This window comes from Haemaphysalis longicornis, unplaced genomic scaffold (assembly GCF_048455015.1).
Source record: "Haemaphysalis longicornis isolate Haplotype H1 unplaced genomic scaffold, Haemaphysalis longicornis Haplotype H1 scaffold_7, whole genome shotgun sequence".
Lineage (NCBI taxonomy): Eukaryota > Metazoa > Arthropoda > Arachnida > Ixodida > Ixodidae > Haemaphysalis > Haemaphysalis longicornis.
In genome coordinates, this window is record NW_027526422.1 from 121442768 (window position 1) to 121456492 (window position 13725).

At 56.0% G+C, this 13725-nt stretch overlaps 1 protein-coding gene across 5 annotated transcripts in view; it reads left to right on the top strand.

Annotated features, from left to right (window-relative positions):
- Window positions 1-13725, top strand: part of Ssh (Protein phosphatase Slingshot) — a 307781-nt gene that overhangs the window by 222592 nt on the left and 71464 nt on the right. For all 5 annotated transcript variants that reach the window (XM_077678870.1, XM_077678869.1, XM_077678871.1 and 2 more), the window contains exon 4: window positions 12915-12985. In XM_077678870.1, the coding sequence (XP_077534996.1) occupies window positions 12915-12985 (71 nt within the window). The remainder of the gene's footprint in view (window positions 1-12914; window positions 12986-13725) is intronic.

A 13725-nucleotide genomic window follows, 5' to 3' on the forward strand; every position in this document is an offset into this window, starting at 1 on the left:
ACTAGTGGCGCTAAATTCACTTTTCGTCATTACAAATTCTCCCTAAAACTGTGCTGCCCCTGCGGCTTACACTATCCAGGTGCTGTGTACGACCCGACATTCGCGCATGCCATTAGAGTCGGGAGAACGAACTTTTCATTATACTTCGCTTGTAATCTTGTCGCTTAGGCGACAGCACTGGCGTCGTGGCCCAGTACCCTGCGCGTCTTCACGGAGTGGAACTATAGACCTGACCGTAAAAGCAGGTCGACAAGCAATGTAAAAACATTCGTAAATACGGGGGCTGCCTCCACAATGAGTTGGCGCGGCATATAATGGGAGGTCTGGCTGATGAACTATCATGAAAATGCGAGGTGGTCCCTTCTAAAACAGTTCGAAGTCCGTAAATGTTTTATGGCAAACGATCGCAGGTATGCTGCATATTTTGCGCGCTTAGCTCGCGTCAAATATCAGTACAAAGTCTCTATTCAGAGCTGCAGCGACTCTGCGGGCTAATGGTCCAAAACATGCCATTTCCGTTCGGCTTCATCGAAGCGTGCCGTTGCAGCCGAACGCGTCCCTGTACTCAGGAAGGGACAGCAGCGCGTTGTCGATCTCGCTGAGCGCGTCAACCTCGGCCCGCTGGCCCACGACGCGCACGTAGTAGCGGCTGCGAGCCAGCGTGCACAGTGTTCGGGCCACGGCGATGAAGAAGATCTGGTCCGGCGTTAGGGTCTCGGCGCCTTCGACGGTCTGCTCGTCGCGGAAGTCGCCGTGCATGTGGAAGGAGAGGTAGGCTATGCTGGCCGCCAGGGCCTCGCTGCTCCTGTTGTTTGCGCCTGCGCGTGAGGACTTCAGGAGCCTGGCGCGCAGAAGCTGGACGGACTTCGCCAGCGACGGGCTGCCCGGGAGCGGAGATACCGTCGACTCCACACTGAGCGAAAGCAATTCAGAAAGTATTGATCTTGCCAATAGGAAACCAAGGCCACCGTAGTTCAGCGAATGAGTCGTTCCCTCGACGTAGAACGGTGGCTGCAGGACCGCCGGGAGGAGGTAGAAGCGGTTGTCTTGGATGTCGTAGAGAGACAGCCAGGCGGGGTCGAGCGTCCAGCGTTCGGGGTCTTCCGGGAACATGAGTCGCTCGCGTCCCCCTAGGCTGACCCTTGGGTCGAAGCTGCGCTGGTAGGTGACCTTGGCGGCGCTCAGGTGGGACTCCAGGTAAGAGCCGGCGATTGTCACGGGCTCGTAGTACGCGTCCACAGACGCCTCGTCCTGGACCCAGTCCGGGTAGCCCATCGTCAATTCCATGGTGGAGCGCAGCTTGCGGTACAGAGTCTCGACCTCGGAAGCCAGGGGCTGGCCGTCCTTGACCATGTACGCGTCCAGGCTCCTGGCCACTTCGTGGGCCACCAGGTACGCCTGGTAGTTCGTGGACGTCTCGGGGCTTATCATCGCGTACGCACGACCCATGGCGAACGGCAGGACGCGGTTGACTTGCGTGAGGCATCGTCTCGACGGCCGGTGAGTTTCCAGGCCGGTAGCCTCTAGGAAGGCGTTGTACGTGTCCTCCATTGACGTTGTCGTGTACGGCGCCAGTCGGCTTACCACTTTCCAGCCGAAGTAGTTGGCAGCCGCGGCACTGTCGCTCACGATGAAGCCCGTCACGTTAGAGGCGTACTCCCATGACGCCGATTGGACGTGGTCGTTGGTCACGGCTCGCTCGGTTACTTCTTGCAAGAAGTGCTCCCAGTTCCACTTTGTGTCGACGAGATCCCGCAGCCTTTTTGTCCTGTAGGTTCCGCCTTTCTTGCAGGACGCCACGTGCAACCGAGCCAGACTCGTTTCGAAGTCGACCACAGTTGCGGGGACGTTTGTCAGCGCCGCGGAAGGTCCCGCAACCAGTTTCAAGATGGACCCGACGTACTCTGTGTACCGACCGACGTCAGGTGTCTTGAAAATGAAGCTGAGTGGAGGCAACCCAAGGAGCGGGCAGCCAATGGCGAGGGTGGATCCGTTTCTCAGCGTTCGCAAGCGAAGCGTAAAGTACGGCTCTGCTCCCGTATCTCGAGTGAATAGCTCGAGCGCGCCCTGAGGTCGGCTGAGGCCCAAGTGGTCGTCGCCGAAAGGCCACTGGTCGAGCTGGTAGCGTCGAAGGAGGCCCCGGAAGTACGCAAAGCCTGCTCGATCGCGCTCGTCGTGGTCCCGGCATCTGGCGTACAGAGACGCCAGCTTGCCCTGGCCGGTGGAGGGCGATGCCTTCGTGAGCCGACTTTCAAGAAACTTCGTGGTCTCTTCGAAGACAGTGGCCGTGGCGAGCCGGGCACTTCCCACGAGCGCCCTGAGGTACGTGGACGGCGTTTCGTGCACCCAGGGCCGGCACACCACGTCGAAGATGCTCTGGCAGGCGTCTGCGGACTCGTTGAGCGTGTAGAAGAGGTTGATTCCAGCCGCGCTGCAGGCCGCGCCTCGGCAGACAGGCCGTTCGTACAATAAAGCGGGGCCCTCCGGCGGCGTCGTTGTCGCCGTGGTGTTACCTCGCAGGCCGAGCATCTCCATCTGCGAAAATATGACGAGCAGGAATGCGAGCAACAGGTCGAAGACTAGCAGTCGCATCGGCGTCCTCTGCAACTTCGCCGTTACGGTGTTGTGCAGTTCTAGCTCGTTCAAGTAGCTGAGCCGTGTCTTCTCGTGGGTGTCGGGAACCACTGGAGTCGCTTTGCCGCTTCTGTCGCCGCATTCCTCCGCGTGCTTACGCGCCAGCGGTGTTCTTTGCAGTCGTAAAGGGCGCTCGGTGGGTGTCTCGCGCGGTAGGACCGGGGGTGGGGGCACCGTGCACGGCAGCAGCGAGCCTGCAGCATGTGGTTCCAGTTCCTCATTAGGTCGGGTGGGAGCTTGAGCTGTACTTGATGTAGCCGTCTGTGTGTCCGCGCCTTCTGCTTCGCCTTCTTTCGGGGGCAGGCTGGTGTCTGGGGCGCGTACGGCGTCGCTGTCGGTCGAAATTCTGGCCGGGGAGGATAGCGTTGCTGGCGATTTTGTTGCGGCGGGCTCTTGTGAAACCGTGATCGTTGGAGATGCTGCCGCGGGTAGCTCGTTCGCGAGGGAGGAGGTATCCCGCGTAGGTTCCGCAGCAGCTGTTTGGATCTCGGCAGGCGTCATTTTTGTGTCCAGCTCGTTGACGCCGGCCTTCGCTTCCGTGGGAGCGAGATCTGTGACGGGCAAGCCCGTGGTCCGGCGGAACGCGAGCCAGCTGCTGTCGCGTCGGCGCCTGCTGTCGCTCTGTGTGCTGCTCTCGCCGGATACGGCGGCCCCGGATACGGTGGTGGCGGCCTCCATGCCGGTGCCGAAGTCGTCGCCCGCGGCCGAGCTGCTCGTGTGCTCCTGCGTGCTCTCCGTGTCGTAGACCTTGAGCACGGCCGGCAGGTAGTCCGGCGTCGGCTCGCCCAGACACACGTCGTCTTCCAGCGCGTTTACGGAGCGGAGGTCGCTGCTTCCGGCCGGCGGCGAGGCGGCTATCGTGTCGACGGCGGCTGACTCCGCGGGCGGGGGTGGCGGGAGGGGCACCAAGGGGCGTGTCTTGTTCTCTTTGGCGGGCGAGTCGCTGCCCTCTCCCGCCGGCTCGTCCTTGGTGCTGCTGCTGTCCGACGAGACCAGCAGGTCCGTGGCCGACATCTGGTCGACGAACCACGGCAGCGGCGAGGTGCGCGGGCCGCTGTCGGCGGCGGCCTGCCTGGCGGCGGCGGCCTGCGGCGAGGTGACCAGCGCTCGGCGCTGCTGCAGCTCCGCGGCGTCCAGCTTGATCCAGCTGCCCTCGCTGCACTCCTCGGGGGGTGCGGCCTGCGGGGGGCGTCGGCCGGGGTCTTCCTCCGACGTGGAGATCTCCGAGGGGGGCTGGTACTCCCGGCGTCCCAGCAGCCTGAAGGGCAGCATCGAGCTGCGGGTCGGGGCCCCGCGGCCGCCGCGGTCGGGCTGCGGCCCGCCGGGGTTCTTTGCGGGTTCCTCCATGGCTTCGCTTCTTCTGCGGCCGGGCGGGAAGCGCGCGCTCGGGTGCCTGGAGCGGCGCGGGTGGCCGCTTCTCTTCCTCTTCACCCTGGCAGTGGTGCTGACCCATGCGGGCCTTCGCACGTGGCTTGGCAAAAAAAAAAAAAAAAACAGGCGTAATGTGGGCGTTTTAGCTCCAAAAAGCCACCCCGTTTCTTGGCCAATCCCCCACGTGGGTATGTGCCACTCGAACAGGATCAACAGAGAGAGAGAGAGACAACCTTTAATAGAAAAGGATGACCACTGGTCACGATGGGGGAAAGGAATGGGGAGGGAGGGTAAGAGAAAATAAACAAATAAATGCTGGTCGTTCTCAGTAGACTCAATAACTGGGCCAGTTCTTGTAACCTGCAATTCATGGGCCAGTTCATGGTGATCGCAATAGGGTTTGTGCACATACACCAGTTCGTTCGGGGGAGGACCCGCTCGAACAACCCGTGCCAGACCGCTTTTAATTGAATAAACCGACAACAACAACAAGAGCGGCTGGCTTGTAGAATGAAACGGAATGGAGGGTGTAATGATTGTAGCGCCGATGAACCCCGTCTTGACGATGACCCCCCTCCCTTCTCGTGGCCTTGTCGGGTCTCCCCATCCGGTGGCAGGATGTTGGGGCGGCCTCCGCCGACGCCAGCCAGTCGAAACCCTTTGTATGGGCCTCGCCGGCGGCTTTTGTGCGGCGTCGGGGGAGGCTTTCCTTTCATCTTGACCTTCGGGGACGGCCAGGGGGGGAGCGGAGGTCAAAACCCTTATCGGCATGTGCGCTGCTGTGGGGGAGGCGGCATTGCTCGCGCCCTGCTCGCGTATGCTTCAACGAGTTTGTCGAGAGCTGCGACTGCAAGCGGTCGCATGAAGACTCGCTCCCGTGGCAAGTTCTGGGCGCCAGAACCCCACGCATCTTTCCAGCCAACCCTGCGGCGGTTTGGCACCTTTTTGGCCTCCGGGCCCCCACGAGGGATCGTGCCGCGATACTCCCTTGCGCGCTGCGGCGCCTTTTAATTTTAATCCAGTTTTCCTTGTCTTATGTTATGCTTCGTCGTCTCTTGTAAATACGTGTAAATAGACTTATTTTTCTTCATCACCTACTGGCCTCGTCTCGTCATCGGGTCCTTCACCACCCTCCACGACGACACCAACCACCTTCACCAACGAACCAAACTTTACTGAGGGAATTCGACCGTGCTTTGTTCGTCAGGGTGGGCGCAGCAGAATAGGTGGACACAGTGCCCCGCCGCCCCGAGACGCATCTGAAGTGCGACGGTTCTCCGAGCATCGTTTAAGACTGAACCGTCCCTTTCTGTGTACCAAACGCCCGTGTGTACGAGATTTCGGCGCACGATAAAGATCCCCAGGTGGTCAAAATTAATCCGGAGCCCTCCACTACGGCGCGCCTCATCGCCTGCGTTGCGTCGGCGCGTTAAACCCTACAATCAATCAATCAACCTTTCTGTGTACCGCTGACGAGCAAATGCGTTCGTTCGCTGCCTCGGCGGTGACTAAAGACGGAGGGGGGCGTGGACAAATAACACGCGAATACAGCGTATACCGTGTACAACTTCACATACGGTACATGCCAGCATTCGCCGGGGCACTTAAGTCTTCTGCCGTGTTTTAGAGGGCAAAATTTATGGCTTCCCCTGGCTATACGTAAGTCGAGACAAACTGGACAAACAGAAGATGACGTGGTCGCGAGATTTAGCGGATCGTGCACCTTGAAATAAAACGGTATTATTTCGCATTTCCTGTGATGCGAAGGGCGCAACTTCGATTCTGGTTCATTTCCATTTTTTTATCGTTGCAATTTATAGAGTTTTTCTTCATTAGGGTAATTTTGTTTTCGAAGAGTTAAACCAATGTTTCGAGGTTGTTAGGTTTGGTCGTATAATGTTAGTTTACCGTAGTATTCGGGGTTTCGGTTTCGATGTCGCTGGTTCCACCACAAGGGGGATAACCCCAGGGTACATATGTGACGTCAGTCTGAATAAATGACATGGTTTTTTGCTTGACTCTCACCCGAGTGCACGTCTGTTCTCTGCGCCCTTCGTGGTCGTCGCCGACGCGACATTCCATTGACGTTATGTTAGGTTAGGTTCAGGAGTGCGAAGCAGTGCCAGATGCGGCGTTACGCACATAAGTAGAATTATCTCAGTGCCTTCGCACGGCACTCTGGAAGATGTAGCGTTCTTTCGAAGCGCCAGCCAAACACGCACCGCCCTGAGTGCGCCGCTTACTCCTGGAGCTGCCGCCAATCCCCCCCCAGCTGACCATCCAGCGAGCCTCCGCAGCTGCTGTTCGATCGGGGCGGTAGAGGAGGAAGGCATGAACTCGCCTTACTAGTGCCACAAAAATTTCGGGGATCAGCGGGGGGCATGGCGACGCCGTCGGGGCGTCCACGTGTCTGACGTCCCCATAGTTACGCGGCCCACGTGCATCGGCATGGTCATCGCGTCTTCGCCGGCGCGACCCCGGGCGGCGATGACGGCCCGGGGGGCCCGCGACCCCGAGAGCGGCGGCGGCGGCCCCGGGGCCGTGGCCTGCTGCTCGCAGTACGAGCTCGCCTGGTCGGCGTGCGTGCAGCGCAGGGCCCTCTACTTCCGCAGCCGCCGCGCCTCGCGCCGGTCGTCCTCCGCTCCTCCGGCGTGCCTCCCCGCCGGCAGCTCCTCCTCCTTGGCTCTCGCTCTGCACGTCCCGGAGCCACAGGCGACGAAACGACGGCGTAAGCCGCTCTCTACCCGTCCATCGCGGCCATAATACACGCTGCCGGACACTGTCGGCATGCTGCATGTAAAAGAAACGAGGGCTATGTCTTGTACACGTGCTGAAATGAATACGCTGCGACTGCGCTCGGTATGGGATATCTTGGCAGGATGGGCTGCTCGTAAAAATTGCTTTAGGGTCCACTACTACTGCACATCATTTGGTTGGTGCAGCGTCATGGTGTGACTGAACTCTGCGCGCTCAGCATACACGGCGCGTTAATGACGTTCATTTTTACCGTTTCTTCATTTGTCCGGCTGCGACTTCTTCGCGCGCGGTGGTCTTGTGTGTATAATGCTAGGCTAGACACAGCAAAGTATGGAGAGAAGGGGGGGGGGGGGGGTGTACTGAGCACGGAATGAAGCTGCCATAAACTACTAGTACAGCTGTTACTGATAAAAGAACCCCACCTTAGTTTGACTACAGACTAAGTACCGCTGCTATCGCGAAAACAAATCAAGCTAAATACGTGGCCATTGCTTTATGACGTTTTTAACCTGGGCGCTTCATGTTGGTATAACATGTCGCAACGGCGTTAATTAGTTACCCCTTCTAAAAGGAAAGATGTGCAGTACGCGCCCTGAAGTAGAACTCGTCGCGTACGAAGGCGTGAGGCGAAAATTAGCACATCCTGGGGTAATTTGGCGCTCTGAGCAAAAATATCGGACCAACGAAAGGAAATGTGTGTGCGAAACTTTAGGCGTTTGATTCATTCATTCTGCTTGCTGTAGCTTCACTTCAGAATGTTCGATGTGCGCAGCAGGGCACTTAGTAACTATCACGCAGCGCAAATTAATATCTTTATTGAGATTTGCTTACCAGCATCATCATGGCCACGTATGGCTCTCCTTTAAACACCGCCTAATATCAACCATGCAACATTCACCTAGAACAGTTCGCAGTAAGAAAGGACAATTTGCAGCGGATTAGTCACGTTGAGCTTAAACAAGTACAGCTCGCCAAATGGGATAGTTTTCCCCAACAACCCGCCGCGGTGCACGCTCAATGGCTAAGGTGTTGTACTGCTGAACCCAAGGACGCGGGTTCGATTTCCGGACGCTGCGGCCCGCTTCTCTGATGGAGGCGAAAACGCCCGTGTGTTACGAGATTTCGGCGCACGTTGGAGATCTCCAGGTGGTCAAAATTAGTCCGGAGCCCTTCACTACGGCGCGCTTCATCGCCTGTAGCGTCGGCGCGTTAAACCTCATAATCAGTTAGCCGCAACACGTGGGATTTTTCTAACTTAAATTTAATCTACATTTTTTTTCTTAGTTTCTTGTAACTGTATAACGTCGCCTCTGTTTTTAGATGAAATTCAGGGTGACGCTGATATGACAGCAAGATGCACTGAGTGTAGTAGCGGTTTTAGATCAGCTAGTGGTACATCGTCTGGAAATGGCCTCGTGATGACCTCTGATTGCAGCATTAGGGCTATTTTGGCACCCACCATCTTTTATGTCGGTGTGCATGGTTGACTATGTCCCTACATATTCACGCTTCGTTCGTTGTTACTAGAACAGACAGCTGTGTAAAAAGGGCTAACATTGGTACTGCCACAGCGTAGGCGACATAGGCCGTTATCCACTGCCGCAAAAAAGAAAAAAAAGAAAGGAAAAGGAGAAGCATGCAGCGGCTTCTCTCGGCATTTTTCAGTCCCGTAAAATAAACATTGCGCCACCGCCTTGTGCTTGCTGCGCAGTCCGGCCAGCCGTTGTGTGTGTGTGGGGCTGGCGCTTGCTGCAGTCCGCGGCGTGCCCCGAAAAGGGCGGCAGCCCGCTTGGGCCCCCCCTTTCCCCGCGTCGCCGCTGTACCGAAATAGTGCGCCCCCCTCTCCCCGCGTTTCTCCCTCTCCGAGGCCGTGGCTCGGTAGAACTAGCGGAACCTCGGCTTGAAGGGGGCCGCGGGGGCCCGCTTTATAAGGCGCTGGTCGCTGGCGTGGCTGGCACGCTCCACTGACGACGGACCGCGCGACCAACTGCGAAGCAGCGAAATGCAGCGCTACTACGTACGCTCGATGCGCTGTCAAATGGGCTGTCTGATCTTATAAATATTTGCTAGTGGGACAGTCAGGGCGCTTGTGCAATGCGACAGGAGAATTTAGGGAAAAAGGGTGGTTCGCCTTTACTTCATTTATGCTAGATTCAAGGACTTGTAGCACGCATTGTGGTCGTATACGTGGTACGGACCTAGAGAATAGAAAACGGCGTGAACCTGCGGCTGCGCAGTTCTCGTTTTCTTTAGTGCTTGCCTGGTGTACTGACGATACAAGCGGCGCACCTTCACAAATTTAACTGAAACTCTGGCCATCGTAACGGCACGTGACTGGACGTCATCTCGTTGGAAAAAAAAAGCGACTCTTCCCTTGGTTTATTAACTTTTTGCCGTCACACCGCGTGGTAGCCACCCAAGTGCGGCACTAGAACCGCGGTGCGGCTTTTCTTGGAAATTGGAAACAACCGTCTTGGGCCGAACTCGTCGGCCCAAGGTCGTGTCCATCCGTGACTTCAATGAATGGGCACTAATTAGCACAGCGCTAATTGTTTCGTAAACCTAGTTCAAAGTTTTAGCCTCTCGGCTGGTGACGTACGCTTTGTGTGCTCCTGCTGGTCCCCCGTGGCGTCCCGTGTGGATAAAGCTCGACACGCTCCCACCGACTTTTAGGGGAAAGCGAACCTAGGGGGCAGCACCGAGCGTAGATGTGAGCGCATTCTTGCTCGGCAAGCAACGCCATTGTACAGCGAGCCTCGGTTTGCGCTTCTAACATGCGACACTCCGGCCGCTGTCAAGTTGGCTGCCGTGGGCCCCCGAACGGATGCCTGCGCGTTGCTTGGTGAGCGTCCAAGGGGGGCTTGCATTATCTGCCTTCTTTTCAGCGTGCCTGCCAGCGGACCCCTCGCTGCGGAAGCTATGTGCATACCCTCGTGGCTTTGAGCTCGGGGAGCGCGTTTCGGAAACCTCGCTTTGTCGCGTTAAGCTGCTTGTTTTCGAGAGTTGTCTGACACGTTGTTGACGCCTGGTTTGCGCGCTTAAAAAGCTGCTATTTGAAGCGAGCGTGCTTATAGGCTTAACCTCCGTGTTCTCTTTACCTTGGCTTGGGAGAGAGGGAAAGGTAATTTTGTTCCTTTTACAGTGGCCAGGAGACTCCAGTTCAGCTAAAATAAACTGGCTGAGTAGCCGGCATGCTGGGACACAGTCTGCGCTCCTTTGTGATCGGGAAGCGGAAATGCCAGTCGCTCCAGTGGGTCTTGGCTCTAACGAGCCCGAAACTTGCAGAATCTGTGGCTTGTATGCTCGAACGTTCCGTTCCAGTCTGTCTGTTTTCCCGTGAAAGCGTGCGATCAAACACATTCTATGCTAAAAAGAAGCTTTATTGCTTTCACTGTACGGCGACGCTGCATCCTGCTCGCTGGAGTATGCATTGCAGTATGCTTTCTTTCGGGTGGGTTGTTGTGGCCTTCAGTGCAAGCTGTAACTGTAAAGCTTCTTGCCGGTTTGTCACACCTGCAAAACGTCCGCGATCTTGAAGGCACTTTTCTGCGCTGTGAAGTCGCAGCTCTAGATGTTGGTGCACCTGTATTCGCGCTCTTCAGGCGGGCTGCGAAGCTTGCCCTGTCTCCCAAAAGCGCCTTCATCAACCCGAGCGAGGGAATAGCTAGCGCCTGACGCTTTTTGTTTCCTTTTGAATTTCTGAGCGTTTCTTTTGAACGCTTGTTCAAATTGGATTGGATTGGGAAAACATTTATTGTGCCTGCAGTTTAAGCCAAGTTAAGACTTGACAGGCCAAGTCTTAAGTCTTAACTTGGACTTCAGCTGCAGGCACAATAAATGTTTTTCCAATCCAATCCAATTTGAACGCTCCCTTCATTTTTTTTATCACGTTATCAGTTCTATGCATCGTTCCAGCGAAAAATATGTCCTTCCAACCGTTCGTAGGTCACGCACGAAGACGCTCCAACGCATCATTGCGCTCGAGTGCTCTCCTTGGTGGCATAGCGGCCCAATGCCGAAGCATTGAGGACTCTTTCTATTGCACCATGCTACTGCAGCACAAGTTTGTGCCTTTAGCCTCGCTCTTTCCCCACTTCAGTAGCGCCATCGCTTCCAATAAATGTTGCTCGACTTGACTCCCGCTTATGCCATGGCACCAGTACACGTGTTCGTTCTTTGGGAGGAATAATTATTTTTATTATCTTACCGATTGTTTCCTGAGATTCTCCGTTTGTCCTCTTTTTGCTACCACGTGGTGTGATAAGATAAGCGATGATGTTGTTTCAGTTGTTTTCAGCTACGCACTGTGCGGATCATAGGCCTGCAACGGAACCGCCAACGCTAGTAACGCCGTGGCACTTCCCGCCTGTAGGTTTGCTTTACCCGCATTGACGGAGCTATTGCTGTGGTGCACGCTTTACAGGCAGGGAGCGGAATCGCCGGGCGCGCGTAGCGCAGGTCCCCGACGGCTAGCAGCTCACGCTGTAAAACGTTTTCACTGCACTGCCTGCTGGTTTTTTAATCATTTCATGGTCAGGAGTCGGGGTTAAGTAGGGGGTGAAGGGGGGTAAAACGGAATAGCGGGGCAGACGGGGACGTTTTGCTGAATGAATAATGAAAAGAAATGAGATGGCACAAGTCAAAACGAAAGCTGGGTAAAAATGAAAATGCGCCGCCGCGCACGCGGGGTATATCGCCGGACGATCCGTGATACGAGCCCGGTGGCCAAAAAGATGCGGAAACGCCGCATGGTTGTTGGGAAAAGCGTGGGGCTCTGGCGTCCAGAAACCGCCACGGGGGCAAGAGTCTTTACACCGCCGCTCCCGGCCGCAGCTCCGGACAAACTCGTTGAAGTTTACGCCTTCAGTCACCGAGCTGTCTCCTTTGACCAATCTTCACCAAAAATCAGCGCGCCAATGAGGGTCTTGACCCCCGCCCGCTCCGTACGTCTGACGGTCAGGAGGAAAGAAAAGCATTCCCTCAGGTGGAAAGAATGGCATTTCGCCGACTTTGCTCAGGGGACAAAACATTGGCACCGGCGGAGGGGACGGGAACACAATACTCACACTGAGAGGGCCCCATGAGAGGGGCCCATCGGCGCTGCCATCACTACAGGCGTCGAAATACGAAGCTTCACATTCCGAACGAGTTAGCATGTCCAATACCCCGCGTGTGGCATATGTGGGCTCGTGGATGTGATCCTGAAGAATTTTTCCTGACTTGACATCAGGCGGCCTTCCACATCGGTTAGCCGTGGATTTGCCTGTTTTTAGCGAGCCGCACGCGTAGGCGTGTGTCTAAGGCATCTTTCTCGAATCGCGGCAACCCTACGGATACGTCTAGCAAGGGTAAGGGGCAGTTCTCTTAACCATTTTCCCCCTTACTGGAAGTAGAAGCAGTCTGTAAGAGTACCGTGTTGGGTGAGTTCGTATACCGTATTTCGTGAACGGTCGCGCAAAAGAGGGCGAGAAAGCGAGCTCTTCGTCTCCTCCTTCGCCCTCGTTGACAAAACTGCGCACAAAGAACCTCAGTCGTGATGTAGTAAGCAGCCGTTGTCGATGTGGTTATGATTCCTACGTCTGAAGTAATTAGGCGTGGGTAAAATCCTCGGGGCTCAAAAATTCCTCTTATTTTTCAAAATAGTGTTGAGGTGTCCACGCGCGCACATGCTGAAATTCGAGACTAGGGCTAGAGTTTTTTAATACCTGCCGTTTGAATTAAGGCGGAAACCTCGACTGAGGCGGATTGTGACCCGCCGCGGGGTCCTACCTTCGTCTCAGAGCCTACTGTAGCCCATACCCTGGCAGAACCGGCGTTCAGCTATATCTGTGGCGGGCTAGCGCCTTTCCTTTTTGTCGCGCATGCGCTGTCGGTGCTCGCGCGTTCTCTGTATTGACGTCTTGGCCAGTCTGCTTTCCGTGTCAACGTTATTAGCCGCCAGGTTTCTATGGACAGAGTTTGAGGCACGTCTTACGTAAATCCGATAATAACGGTCTATTTGCAGCTCCTTCCTTCCCCGTGTGTGCGTAGTGAATGAGTTGTTGTGCCCCCTCCTTCATGTTGCGTGCACGCACTTGCGTGTATGTATTGTGCGGTCGCCGATTTTGAGGAGCCTGATTCGTAACGCCCTCTTGTTGTCGTCTTCTCCACAGTGGCCGGTGACATCAGGGCGCACCTGCAGTCGATGCTGTATATGCTCCGGAGAGAGGACACGCTCAAAATGGTGAGTACACACTCTTCCTTATGGTAACCCGTACATTCTCCCTCGTGTTCTCCTGAAGCACCAGGAGGAGGGGGTACTTTTCCACTCTTTTAAAATGGCGTTCTACACTGCGTTCTCTACGTGGGTAAGCGTATTTTGACAGGCTTTGGCAAAATGCGGGGGGGAAGGGGGGTGGGGGAGAGGGGGGGGGGCGTTACCGTCAAACCAGGAATCTTCGCACGTACGCACGCACGCACCCACACTGCGCATAATTGCGTGTGTATTCAGGTCGATCGTGACGATGAAAGCCCTGGCCCGCACCCCTCATGAAGCCGGTCACAGTGACCGCGCTTGCCCTTCAAATTTCCCCCGCGGTTGCCTTCATTCTGCTGAAGATTAGGCGTGCGTGAGAAGCGCAGCGTTGACTTCTTACTCATTCGTTATTTTTTTGCACTTTTTTTTTTGACATGGTCTTCCATCTGCTCCTGTTTCCGGCGGGGGTGGCGGCGGTCGGGCACTTATGACGCTTCCGGGGAGACCTCGTGCTCCCCGGGAATCCAGCGCTGTGTTTCTCACGATGAACTTTCGAACCCCCCCCCCCCCCCCCCCTCTCTCTCTCTCTCTCTCTCTCTCTCTCTCTCTCTCTCTCTCTCTCTCTCTCTCTCTCTCTCTCTCTCTCTCTCTCTCTCTCTCTCTCTCTCTCTCTCTCTCTCTCTCTCTCTCTCTCTCTCTCTCTCTCTCTCTGTACTTGATTTCTTTTT